The 18,595-nt window shown below is 38.9% G+C and overlaps 1 protein-coding gene across 1 annotated transcript in view; it reads left to right on the forward strand.

The window, feature by feature from the left end:
* The first annotated feature begins 1,276 nt into the window (after positions 1 to 1,276).
* Positions 1,277 to 18,595, forward strand: part of SLC26A7 (solute carrier family 26 member 7) — a 106,880-nt gene continuing 89,561 nt past the window's right edge. The window contains exons 1-2 of the mRNA XM_027625318.2: positions 1,277 to 1,298; positions 1,435 to 1,742. Coding sequence (XP_027481119.2) covers positions 1,550 to 1,742 — 193 coding nt within the window. The 5' untranslated portion in view covers positions 1,277 to 1,298; positions 1,435 to 1,549. The remainder of the gene's footprint in view (positions 1,299 to 1,434; positions 1,743 to 18,595) is intronic.

Raw genomic sequence — 18,595 nt, forward strand, 5'->3', positions numbered from 1 at the left:
TAATGGGACTCAAAATCTAAGGTAAGGAAGAGCTTGTAAATTTAACACGATGTAAACAATTGGAAAATGCAAAGCAAATTCTATCCTATACATATGAACGAAGTGTACCTGCATCCCTACATATGTGGGATTTGTTGTATTTATAAAGAAAGTTATTTTTGTACAGATAGAAAGCCGTGTCATCTTTGGAAAGCTGAGAGAATAGTTCTCCACCTTAATTTAAAAACAATGGAAAAAGGTACAGCAGAGGACCTTGGATGTAGCCAAGGGCTCCAAGTACTCTGTTATTCTGAAGGCTTTCAGAAACCAGATTTCTGCTCTCTGGATAAGTAGATATTAAAGGGGCTGCAGCAAACTTGTACATGATATTCTTTTTCTTGGCTTCACAATTTTAGTTAATATATTGGCTTTTTGGTTGAATTCCAATGGCACAGCTTATAAATGCAGGGTTTTTCTTCTGGGGTAGGAGAAACAATCATAAAATAAAAATCTTTGACAGCCTGTCTGTTCTATTATAAAATGTAACACCCTGTCTAAAAAAGAGAAACCCCCCAAAGGTCATGTGAAAAGAGGGCAGCACCACAAAAAAATTTGGGGACACTTCAAACAATAGTTTGACCCATACATTATTCCTTGAGAAATTCCAGTTACAATAGCATGAGTGTGAGAACTAGATGATTTGGAGAAATAGAGAAAACTGAATGAACAATTTCCGAGACAGGGAAGAACTGTTGCCACAAATATTTGTTCATAGTGATCTTATTTTCTCAGCCCATGAGATGAAATTTCAGTTTATGAGAACTGGCTATTCCGTTTTCTGACTGGGCAGCGGCTGTCTGAATGTTTCCGTATGAATGAAAATCTCATCTCCCAGGGAATAAAAAAAGATAAGGATATTTAGCAATACCCTCTTCTTTTTCTGAATTTTATAGAACTGGCAGTTGTCTGATATAATGAAAATATATACTTCCTCAAAAAGTAAGGCTAGATTGTCTGAATATATTTTGCACGATAGACCCCTCTGGCAGTTTTATGTTTTTGCACAGCTTGTAGGGGAGAGACTGGACTAGTTTCCTGGTTGCATTAGCATAACCCAGCCCACTTCCAACACACGCCCAGAACTACCTCATTAGCCATTGGGATTGGAGCCAAAAACAAAGACTACAGTGAATATAAGGGGAATTACTGGCGAAAGAGCTCTAGACCAGCTTAACACTGAACCCATTACTTTTCCAAGATCAGAAAAATAATACACTAACAGGAACCATTTCCCCGTCTTGTTCAGATAAGGATTCAAGGTTTTAACCTATACCTTTTATCTAGAATAATTAGCTTCACCATAATAAGGCATACAGCCTGGCTGTAGATATTTAAGTGCTTCTGTTAATCTTTCTCTCCCTCTCTCTCTCTTTTATTGACTTATTTTCCAGATAGCTTTGACACTGAAAACCACAGACGAATTGGAGCCTGGCATTGAAAGGAGGTGTTCTACAACAATTTTTTTTTGCTTGTCTAAAGAAGTTTACTTCTACAAGAGGGAATTTGAAAAATGACAGGGGCAAAGAGGAAAAAGAAAGGCATGCTGTGGAGCAAGATGCATACCCCCCATTGTGAAGACTTTAAACAGTGGTGTAGAAGGCGTCTACCTATTCTGGAATGGGCACCACATTACAATCTGAAAGAAAACTTGCTTCCAGACACCATGTCTGGGATAATGTTGGCAGTTCAACAGGTGACACAAGGTAATGTACTGCATTTGATTTTCCTGTTTTATGCAGAATAGATGTCACTTCGCTTTCTTGAAAGAGTATTATGACCCAAGATCTATAATTTAGCTTGTGAAATGGATAGTCGATTAACTCTGGGGGAAATAAGCACATTGAATATCTGTATAAAAAGGCTTTCTTAGTTGTCTTTTTTTAATGTATTTTTGAAAGCTATTAAGCACTGAACCATTTTTTGAATGGCATTATTATGTATTTGCAATGTTAAAATTCATACGATGTAAGAGTAAAAGATGGGAGTAATTGTGGGAGAATGAGTTTTTATAGCTTGACCTTGCTGATATAGTTTCTTACTTTCACGGAATCAAGCTATAAAATATCTCCTGGCTTGTACATATCGTTTGTAAACCTAATTAGCAGCACACAATTACCTGTTGTAGCCTTGAGAGTTGCTATAAGCAAGGAACAGAGCTTTCTGTACATAAAGGAGGCTCTTTGCCAAGATCATTATTTGCAAAGAGAATCCTGTATGTCCTCAGAGCTTATGTTTTACTGTGCATGCTGATTTAATTCTGTATCATATTACATACTGTATTTATTTCTCAATAAGAAATTTAAACTGGTGAGAAGTCGAGTTTAACTTTCCCAAAGCAGATTCTAAGTGATATTCTGGATTTAGATAGGTGTTTCTATTGGTGAGAGCTGTAAGTTAAGTAGTACGTACATGTGTGTGAGCGTGTGTGTGTGCACATGTGTTTTCCTTAAAGGTATATTTGTTGTATTATTATTAGTGGGGTTTTTTTTTGTTAATTCAAGTAATAATTTCCTACCTGTAGCAAAGAAAGGAACCAATTTCTCAACCTTGAGAATTTGGAACACTTTCCTTGGCATAGACTCTGTAGATTTATATTTCCTTGTAGTTTCACTACATCCCTGGCTTGAACTATTATTCATACTGTTAAATTATAAGCACTCTTTTAATTGAATTATTCTGTAGCTGGAACAAACTGGTTTGTGTATTTGTGTTTTTAGTATGATTAGGAACATCTGCACTGGTGGCTTTACTTTAAGATCCATAATACTATCATACTTTATGGGATTCTATTTCCCTGAATAGTCTTATATTACATTTTTAATGACCATTTTGCCAGTAATGAAGCATGGTAATCTTTAATAAAAATACAAAGCAAATAACAGGTTAGGACATTTTCAGCCTTGTTTTTATTCAATTTTAAATTCAAAATGAGACACTACTATGTACTTTGAACCTTAGGTGACTGAGTTCCAAGGGCTTTTTCACCAGATAGTTTCAGTATAGCTTATAAATTTATTTTGCTTTAATTTAATGTAGAGTGAAAAAGAAATGTATTTTTAAAACAATTTGTAGTTTCATCTCTGTAAAATACCAAGTTAATAGGGAAATTTGGGGATGTGATCAAGATGCCTGTGATACACTGTTAGCAATAATATTTATGTAGTTAATTGTACGGCTTTCATTTGGATGTAGATTTTGAGAGATTTTGCTTTATGAGTCATATATTTCATTGGTTACAAAGAAACACATTGGCCAGTCCCTGATGGAGGAGAAGCACAAAGCTTACTCAACCCTGTGTCTTGCAGTTATGGAACTGGCTGCTGGTTCTCTTGGAAAGCTACCAGGGACTGGACAAGGCTACACCACTAGAAAGAACTTCAGGGTTTTCATTGATGTATGAAAAGACTAAGCCTCCTAAAAGTATCTATTCTTTTAAAGACAATTCTCTCAAACTTTCTCAGGCTTACTCACTATGGGGAGATAAAAAGTGAAATATAAATAAATTACCATTGTTGTAAGGGGCCCTGTGCTAAACCCCCCTATTCATTATCTTCCCTTTTCCTAACAAAATCCCAAGAGACAGCAGTCTCTTCTCTGTTTTCCAAATGAGAAAATGGAGGCTTAGAAAAGCAAGTAACTTTCTCTGGACCTCATACCTGATAAGTGGTAGAGTTAGGACTTGATTCCAAAGCCAACACTTTTAACATTTTATACTTATGCACTACACTGCCAAGATAACTAGATTTTTTCATTATACCAATGTTATTAGTAATAGAAGATATTTCTTGGGACAGGTATGAATATCCTTCCCTTCAAATTACTTTTGCATTTAGGCTTCATCCCTGGAGTTTTTAGACTCAAAAGTGAGTGATGAGGGAAATAACTACCGTAAAATATAGAGTAAGAACTGCATTTAGATATCATTAGCTTCTATTTATGTGAATATAGGCAATTATTATCAGTCCTATTTCTTTAGGAAAATCAGAAGAAAGGGGTAATTTTTGCTCTTGCATCATAACACAATAGAAACAAACACCTTTGAAGCAGCTTTTTAGTTACTCAGCATAGTTGAATTATATGCAGTTGTTGAATTCAACATTTTTTACCTATAAATATGGAAAGTTATATGGTTCAATCCAGTAGTTTTTCATTCTTCTCTCCCTAGAAATGCAATTAGAATTAAGAAGAATAATGTAAACTAACTTTTGAATGTATTCTATATGTCAGATATTTTAAATTATGTATTTTAAATCACTTTATTAAAGATGTCCCAGTTGTTACATATAGATGATGTCAGTTATCATCATATTTAACTCATGTACAGCATTTTCTGTATTGATTATACTCTTTCTAAAACTTTCTTGTCTTGGTTTTGAGACATTGCTCTTTCATTTTTCTCCTCCTGCCTCTCTGGCCTTCTCTTCTTGTGAGTCTCTGCAGCTTTTGACTCCTATGCTATCCACCCATTAAGCATCTGTGTCCTGAAGGCTCAGACCCTGGCCTTCTTCTTCAAGAATGCTGGAGACTATTTAATCAATGTAAGGGGTTTTTAACTATCATCATCCTTCGAATGAAACTTTCTTCTAACCTGAGATCCACATATTCAGTTGTGCAAACCTGGAATCTTCTTTTTTTTTAAATTATGTTCAGTTAGCCAACATATAGTACATAATTAGTCTTTGATGTAGTGTTCAAGGATTCATTAGTTGCATATAACACCCAGTACTCATCACAACACGTGCCCTTCTAAAAGCACTTCAAATGCAACATTTAGTCTTCGAAAACAACCTGAATAGCACCACCATCCTAACCAGAATTATAATAATTAATAATAATAAAAGTAATTTTCAGGCATGAATGTAAACACTCTTGTAAGAATATTTGACATTTTATACAAAGCTGAGGTCCAGAGAGAATAAATCACTTGCTTAAAGTAACACAGCAAAAGAGTTAGGATTCTCATTCAAGTAGTCGGGCTCCAGGGACTGTGCTCTCATCTTAGACAAGACTGCATCTCACAGGGTATCCCAAGAGTCATTTCCAACTCTTTCCTGTCTTTTGCCACTTAGCCCCCTAGCACACAATCAGCCCCTAGGTTCTGTTATTTCCAGTCCCTGATTATCTTTCCATCCAGGTAGTCTTCCTCATGCATCCTGCTGCAGCCCTAGTTCAACTGTCTGAACTATTGCAGTCATCATTCTGTGGGCCTTCCTTCTCTCCTGTCTCCTCCTGTAGGCTGTATTCTATACTGCAGTCAGAATGATTGTAAAAATCTGAATATATCACTTTCCTGTTCAAAAATCTTCAATCCTCTCTTTCGTTTAGGATGAAAGTCCAATTCTTCAGAATAATTTGTTAGATCATTAATAATCTGGGCCCCTTGATACTAAGGTCTACTCAAAGAGATCTCTTCTCTGAAAATCTCTCTCAATCTCCTGGGAAGATGTATTTTTTTTTCCCTCCTACTCCCTCTGTAAGACAGATTGTATTATAGTATTTCAATACAGCTCTTTCCACACTGGTCTGTAGGCTCTGGAAACAAAGATAATGTTCTAATCTTCATATTATTACCAATTTGTATATTCCCTGTTGCATAGAAGTAGGTTTTTAATAAATATCTGTTAGAAATATAAAAAACAATTTAGCTCCTGCAGCCTCTGATTGTTCCATAGTAGCATGTTGACATTCGAGGAAGGAAATTAAATTTAAGTTCTTAGATTTTCAGAATAAATGCAACAGAGATACTAATAGTAAAAAATACATTATAAATATGAGTAATTAATTTCTTCTAATTCCTCTTACTTTCCTGAAGTTACAGACTTGCAGCCCTCCAGACAAATCTGGTAAAAGACAGATTTCCTTTGTCCCCAAACAGTGATAATTAATTTTTTCTCCAGCCAACATCAACAAATATGAAGAGTTCATATATAAATCCAGATGCCTGGCTTCTCTTGAAAAAGGAGAATACATGGCTATACGGGCAGCCCACATTCCCATTTGGCAAAAATCTGCTGGACTTCAGAGAGGCTCCCGCCTTTAAATAGGACATACACTTTGCATTTTGCCACACTCTTCCTCACTCAACCTGTGCATTGCCACCCTTCCTGCTAGTGTTCCTGTTAATTGCCCAGGCCTATGAATGTCTGAATTTGTTTCCCCTGCCAAGGCACTTTCTAATATGTTTTATCAAAAGGCCTCAAACTCACCCCTAAATAAAACCTTTACAGAGAGATTACATAAAATCAGTTTCTTAGCTTAGATCCATAGAACCTTTAGGTCTACATACCTGGATTAATGTATTACAATAGACTTCATTTCTATATAATCCTTTGTATTTTCTGTTAATTATTTTTTTTAAAAGTCCATAGGCATTGCCAGACTGCTAAAGGGGGAGATTGCACCTCCCCAAAGCAAATAACATTGTCTTCGTGTCCTTGTTTCAAAGGAAGAGAAAGCTTAGACCCTCTTTCAGCATGTTCAAGTATTTCTTAGAAACAATTTGTATTTAAAAAAATATTTAATAATAAATCTAGAAGCTCTTATTACTACCATCAGTTATACAAGCCATTAGAGTCTGTATCTACCGCAATATCCTTTAACTGACATTTTGTAGGACCTCACTACAGAATGTATTTTGAAGATGAGCAATATTGTAGAGACAGTCATTGACTTAAAACATGTCACAAATATGGTGGGCAAGCTAAGTAGTACAAGACTCTGGCCTCTAGGGTACATGGCCCACATTCTAGCCTGAGCAAACACTTGGGGGAAGTAGTTTCTTTGTTTCCAACCTGAAAACTCAAGCACTGAGACAGGGTGGAGCCCTAAAATGCATGACTTGCCATGTAAGAAGCTAATCCACTGAGAAGAAATATGAGAATGTTTTGCCTTGCATTCCAAGGGATCACCTAGAAATTGTGTTCCCAAACCATGAAAATTTCATGCTGCCATAGGGTTGCCTGATGTTCAAACCACAGTGTTTTGGGCCGCAGACAAAAGATGGATATTCCTTATAATTATGCAGAATGTGTGGCATTACTGGCATTGAAACATATGTGTGGAAGCTGAGCTTCGTTGCACTCCTGAGGGCAGCTTAGGGACATGTGGAACAATAAGTGGAAATTCCTGAAGCATACTGCCTTGGGAAGATGAAAGGCTTGTCTGGGAATTTTTCCCTGCATGGTCTGAGCCTTGAGGATTCAGAATCCTAGCATTAACTATGTATCTCTTAACCTAACCCCCTTAGACTATTTCTTCCTGCTAGTAACTTTTCTCTTCTCCAGAAACAAGGGCAGCAAAATATTGCCAAGTAAGTCCAAAGAATGCTTGCCCTTATCCTTATACAAATATGCCCACAAGCTAGGAACTCTTTGCCGGCCTTTCTCTTCCATTTCCCTTTATCCTGTGACCCATCCTCACATTATAACTCCAGGCTTCATTCTATACATCTGGTTTTCTTTTTCTTAAATGTAAAAAGATGATGATGTTTATATTAAAGGGCCATTTATGTACTTCTGCACTTAGAGTAATGCTCTTTACAATATTTAGCGTTGTTCCCATGGAAGAATCATGACCTTCCTTTTCAGGGTTTCGGACCTTAGCAAGGTTTACAACAAAATAGGTTGGCAGTGAGTGTGAGGATAAAGTGTGTGGCCTGTATAGACTTCTATTTTTGCCAGCTAGGATCCATCCTTACTTCTCTTAGTGACTATATCCATTTTTAGTATATGTGGTTTAGTATATGTGTATATGAGGTTGTAATTTTTGACTCTAGTGATGGAGTCAAGGCCAGTTAATGGGCTGATTCCCCCTCAACCAGATTCTCAACCTTACAGACCTATTGGAACCACCTTAGGGCTTAAAAGAATACTGATACCTGAGTCCCATTATCAAGCAATTATCAGGGTTCCCAGACATTCAGGCATTATGTTTTTTCTTCTTTAAGTTGTCCCAGATTCTATTGTGCAACAGTATTGAGAACTGGATGCAGACACAGTGATTAGTCCAGGGTAAGGCTTGTGGCTCAAGTCTTGGTGGTTGGTACAGTCCCATACATCAGGCCTGTGACTGGTTCAGGGATGAGCTCTGCCACCTAGGCACACTGGCATGGATTTACTATGCAACAAGTCAGTCATTTTTTATTCAAAATGATAATGGTGGTACAAATGACCTGAATGGTTCAGTCAGTCTGGATCCCAGGGTATGTATGGACCTTTGAAGAAGAGACACCTTTGTGGGGCGCCTGGGTGGCTCAGTCGTTGGGTGTCTGCCTTTGGCTCAGATCATGATCCCAGGGTCCTGGGATTGAGCCCCGCATCGGGCTCCCTGCTTGGTGGAAAGCCTGCTTCTCCTTCTCCCACTCCCCCTGCTTGTGTTCCTGCTCTCACTCTCTCTCTCTCTCTCTCTCTCTCTGTCAAATAAATAAATAAAATCTTAAAAAAAAAAAAAAGAAGAAGAGACACCTTTGTTTATACGGGGACTGCTGGCAGGGAGGATGATGTGCCTCTGTAGCTTCCCAGGGCCTCCACAGCCTGAAAATGAAGCCAACCCAGCAAAGAGCGTAGCAGAGAGAAACAGTCCTCATGGCAGCTAGCACATCCTCAACTTTTTACTTGCATGTGAGAACACATTTTTTAAATTGCTTAATTAGGTTTAAGTTCTAATCACCTTAACTACACATTTGAGTGTTGTTAAATTTAAATGTATCACACATTTTTTTTCTAATTCTACAGAACCCAGCAAGATAAATATCACTGTACTTTATATTTTTACAAGAAGAGGAGTTTGAGGCTCAGAACACTAGATGATGTGCAGCTTAAGAGGGGTTCAAATCTGCATGTGCCAAGCTCCATCCCTCAGCCCTCACTGCCTTCTGTTCCCCAGTTTTGTTCAACTATAGCAGCCATAACCTGAATAGGACTGGGGCTGACTGTGGGCGACAGAATGCCCTAGCTTCCCTTCACATCAGTCCCCCAGGTGCCCCTTCCCATGATAACACGTCACCTTGCTCGATGAAATCAAACCCAGAGATTCTGGTTGAGAGCAGAAGAGGGCTCTGCTACTGGGAAGAATTACCCATACTGGGGCTCCTGCTATTTTCCTTGAGAGCTTCTCACTGCCCCCTGTTAGACGTGCTTCAAACGAGAGAGGGAGGGCAGATGTCCTTGAACACTGGTCCTGAGCATCAGTGAACACTAGCTTTTACCATGTGGTAGAGCACACGGATCAGATGTTTGGATGAGACTTTACTAAAGGCTAGGGTGCAATAAAAGTGAAAAACGGAGTGCATGGGTCTGTAACCAGGCTTACTCATCTTCACGCGGTTTATTCCCCTTCATCTCAGCTCTGCTCTTCTGTATCACAGTAGATGCCATCTCTAACCCTAACTCCCCTGCCCAGGGCACATTTATCCTTTGCCATTCTGAGTCCAAGAGAAGGCCTCCCTGGAGCTCTTCTAACTTTTCTGCCACTGGAGATGTCTGCCCACCAGGCAAGACTCTATGGCCTCCGTAGCCATGAGCTCAACAGCATAGGTTTGTCTCAGCTTCACCATTTCTATAGATAAAAAACATAATAGGCTGTTTCTCTAGCCTTTGTTCTCGATCGTCTTTTTCCCTATACATTTTGTTTCTCATGAACTAATCCATTTCCATGGCTTCAATTGCCACTTTTCTGCTGGTGAGTTGTAAAAATATATTTCTAGCTCAATTTTCTCTTTTTTGTTCTAGATATAAATATCCAGCTGCTTATGGAACATCATCTTAATGTCTCCCAGGGACATGTTTACAGCTGGACACATCACTTTGCCTCTCAGAATCAGTCATTATCCGCTATTCTGTATTATACTGAGAGTCACCCCCATCTACCCAATTGTCTATACCAGAAGTCTGGGAATGATCCTTCCTGCCCTTCCCGCTTAACAACTGTCTTCAATTGAGGAGGTTCTCTAAATTCTTTCCTCTTAACATCTCTCAAATATACCTGATGGCCATTGGCATTAATGGTATTAATAGATATTAATTAGATATTAGACCTTGGTATTAATAGATACTGTACTATTGTACTTAATAGGTATTGTTTTACTTGCTGCGTGCTTAAAATGTGCCATAAATTATACTTCAGAATAATCTAAGAGTTTGATACTATGATTATCTGCATTTTTAAAATTTTTATTGTTATGTTAATCACCATACATTACATCATTAGTTTTTGATGTAGTGATCCATGATTCATTGTTTGTGCATAACACTCAGTGCTCCACGCAGAATGTGCCCTCTTTAATACCCATCACCAGGCTAACCCATCCCCCCACCCCCCTCCCCTCTAGAACCCTCAGTTTGTTTTTCAGAGTCCATCGTCTCTCATGGTTCGTCTCTCCCTCTGATTTACCCCCCTTCATTCTTCCCCTCCTGCTATCTTCTTCTTTTTTTTTCTTAACATATATTGCGTTATTTGTTTCAGAGGCAGATCTGTGATTCAACAGTCTTGCCCAAGAAGGAAAGTGGATTAGTTTGCTTGTAGTGCAAAGTAATACAGTTTCCATAAAGCAGAGGGAGTGGTTTTTGTTTTGTTTTGTTTTAAAAAAACCTCTTTTTTGTTTTATTTTATTTTTCAGCCCTAGGCAGTTGTAGGTGGTTGCTTTAGATGAAAGTTATCTTCTTAGATATTTATATTTTAAGTACATAATAAGATTTCCATTTCCAAGGGACAGAAAAAGGATGTAAGTTTTCTCTCAGAAGGAGTTTAAAGGCATATTTGCTCAAATCTAGGGCATTTACTATTTAAGTTTTAAACATTAATTAATTAATTAATTTTTTATAGAGGGAGTCTTTTTTTTCTTCTTTAAATTTTTTGTTGTTATGTTAATCACCATACATTACATCATTAGTTTTTGATGTAGTGTTCCATGATTCCTTGTTTGCGTATAACACCCAGTGCTCCATTCAGTACGTGCCCTCTTTAATACCCATCACCAGGCTAACCCATCCCCCCACACCCCTCCCCTCTAGAACCCTCAGTTTGTTTCTCAGAGTCCATCGTCTCTCATGGTTCGTCTCCCCCTCTGATTTACTTCCCTTCATTCTTCCCCTCCTGCTATCTTCTTTTTTTTTTTTCTTAACATATATTGCATTATTATAGAGGGAATCTTTTGATGTTTTTCTTTCTGGCTCCTGAGCCTATGCTCTTATCTTAATTAAAAGCCACCATCATTCCTTCCATGCTGGTTAGAATGTCTTCTTGTTTATAGTTTTGTCTATTGTTTATTTCAAACTACAACAAAAAATTTTTGAGTTGGATAGTGGGGATCTTTGTCTTAAATTTCTTTAGCTACACCTCTGCCAATGGCTTTTGGACCTTTTTTGGTGTTTCACTCCCTAGAATACCCTTGCTTCACAGTATCTCATTGGCCTCTCTCTCTCACTGCCCGCACCGTCTTTCTTCTCATCCTTTCCCTCATGGCTCTCTGGAACTGAAACCACAAGTGTGTGTTTACTGACTTGTATCATGTTGGGAGCCAATATTGAAATATCAGAAGAGTTCTTTTTAAAACTGAGAGGCTTTTCCTCTTCATTTAAATCTAATCATCTAAAAACAAGTGACTCATATTCCTAAATGGGCACCATAGGCTGAAGTTTATTGGTGCTTGTACCCTTTCTATGGGTGTGGACTTTCCAATTTATCATATTCCCCAATACTTGCTATTCTTTTACATCAGTACTACTTCATGCCTCTTATTCATCCTCTTCAGACCTGGGGCAGGATGTTCTCAGGCTCAACTCAGGGACACCTTGATTGTCCAAATTCATGACAGTATTCAAAAGAACAGTACATTTACTATAAAAGCAAACATTATTTAGAAGGGAATTATGGCTATAAGTAGCTAGCTTTTCTCTCATTAGACAGCATTGGACTTCTGAAGATGTTTTTCAAAGCCCTTCAATATTTGGATCTCACTTTTCCAACCACATTTCTTCTTATTCATCCTATGTTCTGGTTACACTGAACTGCTTCGTGTTCTAAAGGATCGTACTCATTTCGCCCCAGGACATTTACACATACTGCTTCTTAAATGGGTAGTTTTTACCCCCTGATTCACTCTATATAGATTATATCTTCACCTGATTATATCTTAGCATCTATCAGGGCTGGGTTTAGCTCAGTGGTTCTTAACCTTGGCTGCATATTAGAATCTCTTCTGGCACTTAAAACCTGTGCTCAAACCCTAGACCAATTAAAATAGAATTTTGGGGAATTTACGGCAAATCATTTAATTTCCTGGGCCTTAGTTAGCTTCCTCAACTAATAATAAAGTGAAGTAAAGTGAGTTGCTAGGGTTGAGAATTACAGGCTTTCACAAAGTGCTTGATACCTCAATTTTGTTCTCCCATAGTACTCTCGCTTGTCCACTTAACTAACTATTGCTTTTGTTTTTGATTTATATTTGATTCCCCCCCCCTAAGTTATAAGTTCCTTGAGGGCAGGGACTATTTATAGTCTAGGATGATCAACTATCCTCTCAGCAATGAAGTTCTCAAGTCCTGGGAAGCTCTTTCAGCTCCTATCAAAGTATATGAGGTTGTAATTTTGACTCTAGTGATGGAGTCAAGGCCAGTTAATGGGCTGATTCCCCCTCAACCAGATTCTCAACCTTACAGACCTATTGGAACCACCTTAGGGCTTAAAAGAATACTGATACCTGAGTCCCATTATCAAGCAATTATCAGGGTTCCCAGACATTCAGGCATTATGTTTTTTCTTCTTTAAGTTGTCCCAGATTCTATTGTGCAACAGTATTGAGAACTGGATGCAGACACAGTACCTAGTAGGTACTCAAATGTTTGTTGACAGTGAAAAATCATAACTGAGATGACAGGACAGAATTTTCCTATGTCCACTTTCCTTTTAGTGGCTACTCTCCCCATGGAAACTTTCAGTCTCTTACTGTTTCTGCTTTATCAGCTTCTAGGTCTGTTGATCCTGAAGCTTCCTGGTCATGGTAATTTTTTCATTTTCACTCTTGTGAGCTCTCACCTATATAACAAGCTATGTATGGTATGAAAGAATGATGTGATTTGCCTTAACCCCCTCTAGCGATTAGAACCAATGATCTTTGATTAACAGTCTTTGTCTGTGAACCTAGAGAATATGGGTCTATAGGAATTTTGTTTGCATGTAGTTGTGGTTCTTGAATATATGTAAATTTACTCTGGGAGACCCACTTGTAATAATCGCTTAGCCCTGAGCCCACTGATGCTATGAATCAGACAGCTGATTATACTGTGGTTTGCTAATAACAATTCTAAGACCACCACAAACCAGTTACCAGAGGGAAATAAACTTTCATCATTACCCACACAGTTTGGGTTTGATTTCTTATGTGTAGTTCTTGGAAGTACCTAGTCCCACCTAATTATTTTGTTTTCAAGAATACTAATCTGTCTTCCTAGGGTACTTTATTCATTTCTATTAAAAAACATACTTGAAAGAATACACAGTATTTTGCTATGTTCTTGGAAAGAGACAGAGACATATAAGACAATAATCCAGCCCACAAGGACCTTATTATTTTTCCTTCCTCAGAAATTTGTACAAAGTATATGAGAATATGATCTTGTTATTCAGCCTTGAAGATCTCAATCTGGTGTGGGTACGTAAGGGTGGGAACATTTTCTTAATGAAAGTTTGTAGAGTATTGGTTTCAGCCACTTTCTGCTGTGAGTAGGTTGTTTAACCTAGGCAGCTGCCAAAGAATGTGTTTTTATTTAGGAACATGAAAAGTTGTACGAGCCCATCTATATAACATAACATGAAATGAATTGTTGGTGGTAAAAACTGGACCAATATAGAGATCCAAGTGGCAGTTTTAAATAGCTGCAAGACTTGATTAGTATAGACGTATGGTAGTATATGAAATGGCATTTTAAGAACTCAAGTCCTCCTCATCATTCTTTCTCTGAAGAGGATCTCAAGAGAGGTAACGTTTAGGGAAGGGCAGCCAGTGTCCCACTTTATCTGCTGTGTTACTCTTTAAAGCATAGCTCTAGCTAAACTGGATTGTATCAAAAACAACTTAGGTCTGAGATCAAAGAAGTATTCTTTCTTGTAAAGCTAAGGTTTGGACGTGCTTGTGAAAAGAGAGTGAGAGAAAGATATATCAGACCTTACCTTGAGGCAGGCCCTGGTCTTTTTATCATATTAGGAGCATGGATGAAGAAACAGTAGAAGAGAGAAAAACGTACATGTGTGGATATACCTTTGCCCATCATGAAATGTGTCTTTGGATTAAGAGATATGAGGAATTCTTAATCTCAGGAAACAAACTGAGGGTTGCCGGAGTGGTGGGGGGTGGGTGGGTTGGGGTGGCTGGGTGATAGACATTGGAGAGGGTATGGGCTATGGTGAGCACTGTGCATTGTGTAAGACTGTTGAATCACAGACCTGTACCTCTGAAACAAATAATACATTATATGTTTAAAAAAAGAAAAAAAAGAAGATAGTAGGAAAGGAAAAATGAAGGGGGGGACCCGGAGCGGGGGATGAACCATGAGAGACTATGGACTCTGAGAAACAAACTGAGGGTTCTAGAGGGGAGGGGGGTGGGGGGATGGGTTAGCCTGGTGATGGGTATTAAAGAAGGCACATACTGAATGGAGCACTGGGTGTTATAGGCAAACAATGAATCATGGAACACTACAACAAAAACTAATGATGTAATGTATGGTGATTAACATAACAAAATAAAATTTTAAAAAAAGGGAACCCTCATAAATATAAAAAAGAAGAGAACATATCACAATGAATGTTGGGTAGTGTATAGGATTTTTGAATCACTATATAGTATATCTGAAACTAACACTGTATGTTAAACATACTGGAATTAAAATTAAAAAAATGTGTCTTCCTTGGAGTGTTCAACTTTGACCTCTCCAATTAGCAGCCCTCCTCTTGGGTGGGGGAGGTGGTGGGTGGTGGGGAGAAGGGGTCTGAGAACTTCTTCTCCACTGCTTGAGCTGAGGTTGTAACTAACTGGAGAGAGCGGGATAGAATCAAGCCATTTGAGAAGGTAGGATTGAGGTCAAGTTCAAGAAGGTGAGCTAAGACATGCAAATTCATCCTGGTGGGTGTAAAGTTTAGCACCTGGATGTCCACCAGTGAGAGCAGGACACAAAAGGTAAAACTGGGGATAAAGTGTCAGAAGCTAAGGTGAAATACAGGAGCAATTTAGGATTAGGACCTGGGTCCAAGATTCTGGGTAAAAAGGGACTGAGTTACAGTCTAGGAGGCCAGCAGCATGGACAGATCTCAGTGTCTTTTCTGATTTTCTACCCAGTATATGAGCAGGCTTCAAATTTCAGTGGGTGGACTTGAGCACCTAGGAGGCAGTGAGAAAATACACCTGGCTGGCAAAGAGAAGGAAGAAGCAATAGCCAGCAGTTAATGTAGAGTGGGACGAAAGTTCTTGCCCTCTGCCGCTCCCTGATCTAGTGTCTTGTCTAGATGGGTGTGATGGAAACGTGGTCCTCAGAAAAAACACTGAAAGATGCCATGGGGCAATTCCTGTTCAGATTTACTCAGGTAGAGAGTTCAAGGGGAAAGAATATCAGGACCATGAGAAGTCTTAAAGCTACCAGTCATACTCTGCCTAATGTTGTTAGCACCTCCTAGAAAACTGGCCTTCAGCACCCTTGGGTTGGTACTGGCTTCCTCAGTGAACCACTATTAACCTCATTTCCTGAACTATTTATAGTTTTTTGACTACCTGACCTTGCTTATGTCTCCATCTGCCTGATAACCAGTACCTTTCTTTGTCTTTGACCCTTTGTTTGTCTCCTCATATCCTGGGTAAATCGGTGTCTGGTAAATCTGGGTAAATGTATCGTTTCATTTCTAGGACCTTTTCTGTCTTTATCGGAGCCCCATGAAAACTATTATGTGCTTGGCACATAATAGTTTACTTATAAGTGGAAATAATTTTTATTATCTTCCTTAACAGTAGATCTCACAACCTAATTGGAGACCTAGACATAAAAGCCGATAATTATAATAATTTTGGTAGTAGTATAAATGAAGAATATACAAGGTATGGTAATTACATTGATGGCATGATCAAGTCTTGCTGAAGCGGGGTTGAGGTTTGTAGTTAGGGAAACTTTCAAGAGGATATTATACTTTGACTGGGTCTTAAAGGCTAAATAATAGTTTCCCAGGTAGTCCATAGATGAACGGCACTATGGACAGGAGAAAAAAAACATATGCAAGGGTAAGAAGAATAAAAAAACACAGTTCGTTTAAATACTCATCAGTAATCTCATTTGGTGGGACTTGAACTGGAGAGGGTAGCAGGGCCCACATTCCTAAAAGGCTTGAATATCATGGACAAAGTATTTGGGCTTATTTTCTAAGTTGCTGGAGAGCATTGGTGGCTCTTGAGGGATGCCAGGGTGTGACAAAGGTTTGTGTTACTGAATAAAAACTGGCAGCAGTTTCTATTACATTCTTGGCAGAGGCAAGAGGCTAGTTAGGAAAGACTAGTTAGGAGAAATTCTATTCTGGAAAGATTATAGTCATGGGGGTGGATAGGATTAGTTTGTAGAACAAAAAGAGAAATCAGAATGGAAGCAACTTTGGGGAACACTGACATTTCAGTGGCTGAGGAGCTAGCAAAGGGGAATGAGACATGGTCCTTGAGCATCATGGTGCTCTGGGAGCCAGTGGGTCAGAGTTCTGGGTACCATACATAGTAAAATGTATGGATGAAGCATAGAGTTCCCAGGACATAAAGAATAACCCAAAAATGTGAACTTTGATGAGAGCCCTGGAAAATATTTTTAATGATAAACTCAGATGTACCAGAACAAAGTGCTTCATAACTCTTCAGGAACGAGGACAACTTGTGGAAAAAAATTCTTTCTATCCTCAACCCCAGCTTCAGTTCTTACCTTTCAATAAAACTTTCTGTGACTATGGCTCCCATATTTCTCTATCTTCTTTGAACTCTGACCATACTGATCATTCTATAAGCTGCACATATAATTGTTTGTTTCAGGCAAGAACCTTATAGTTCATATCTCATATTCCTTTTTATCTCTAATGAAATTTAAGGTGGATTTGGGTACACAGTAAAAGGTTTAAGTACTTAAAGAATAACTATCAGAAAGACCACAATTTTGAGTTCCAACTACATCACTTGGTCAAGTTCTTTAGCTGCTCTAAGATTAAGTCTTCCTATGTGTACAAGGGGAATAACAACACCCAGTACATAGAGTTACTTTGGGGATTAAATGAGAGAAAACGAAGTGCTCAGGACAGAATCTAGTACGAAAGAAGTGTTTAATGCTGTTATTTCAATGCTGTAATTGCTGTCTTCTATTTCTCATGAGAACATAAACTTCAGAAAGGCAGGGATTTTTATCTGGGCTGTTAATCGATGTACCTCAAATGCTTGGCACGTAGTACATGTTTCACTTGAGGCAGATGTCTTCCTGTGCCTAGGTCTTAGCTCGGCTACTTGAAGGTAAAAGGAAGGTAAGATGGAAAATATCAGTTTTGCCTGAAGTCTTCCAAAACAGTTAAGTTAGAGAAGTTCTAGGCATCCTACAAAATATTAAGGGTGCCCTCCCAAATTCGCCAGGATGGATACTTCAAATCTTACTTCCAGCTATTACTGATATCCATTGCTAGACAGGTATCATTGAACATCTGCATCTCTATGCATGAATGTGCATGTATTCTGTCTCTCTCCCACTTTTCTTTCCTCCCCTGCCTACCCAGTTAAAAAACAGAAACAGAGGGGCACCTGGGTGGCTCAGTCGTTAAGCGTCTGCCTTCGGCTCAGGTCATGATCCCAGGGTCCTGGGATCGAGCCCCTCATCGAGCCCCTCATCGGGCTCCCTGCTTATCAGGCTCCCTGCTCATCGGGCTCCCTGCTCGGCGGGAAGCCTGCTCCTCCCTCTGCCTGCCGCTCCCCTGCTTGTGTTCCCTCTCTCGCTGTGTCTGTCAAATAAATAAATAAAATCTTAAAAAAAAAAAACAGAAACAGAAATGAAAACAAATCTGAAAGGGAATGGGAAGAGGTGCCAAATAACTGAATTAGCATTTTAAGCTCATTGTATCATTCTGTTTGGGTCTCAAGGCCTGTGAGCCAGCACTTATATCCATGACTGGGTCAAAGAACATTTTAATGACTATTTGTATCCCGTGGATTCATGATCATTCTCATTTAGCTTGTTGTGTGTAAACTGGGGGTATTGCTGGACAGCACTGGGCAGACAGGAGGCTCATTATTGCTTTGGTATGATTTGTGTGGCCAAGCGGCCGAGTCTCTGAGGCTGCATTGTGTGAGGAGGGAGTGCCAAAACAGACTGTGGCTGAACTCACTGGTCTGCACAGACAAGGGCTCCTCAGTTTTGCCGGGAGTCAGAGATTAACTAAATGTGCCTTTCCTCTGCTCAAACAGTTCCTTATTTTCATGTGGGCCTTACTTTTTGCTCCTAACACACTTAGCTACTTGAAACTTGTGAGCTAATGAATCCCTTCCGGAAGTAGCTGGGTTATC

This window comes from Zalophus californianus, chromosome 4 (genome assembly GCF_009762305.2).
Source record: "Zalophus californianus isolate mZalCal1 chromosome 4, mZalCal1.pri.v2, whole genome shotgun sequence".
Taxonomy (NCBI): Eukaryota; Metazoa; Chordata; class Mammalia; order Carnivora; family Otariidae; genus Zalophus; species Zalophus californianus.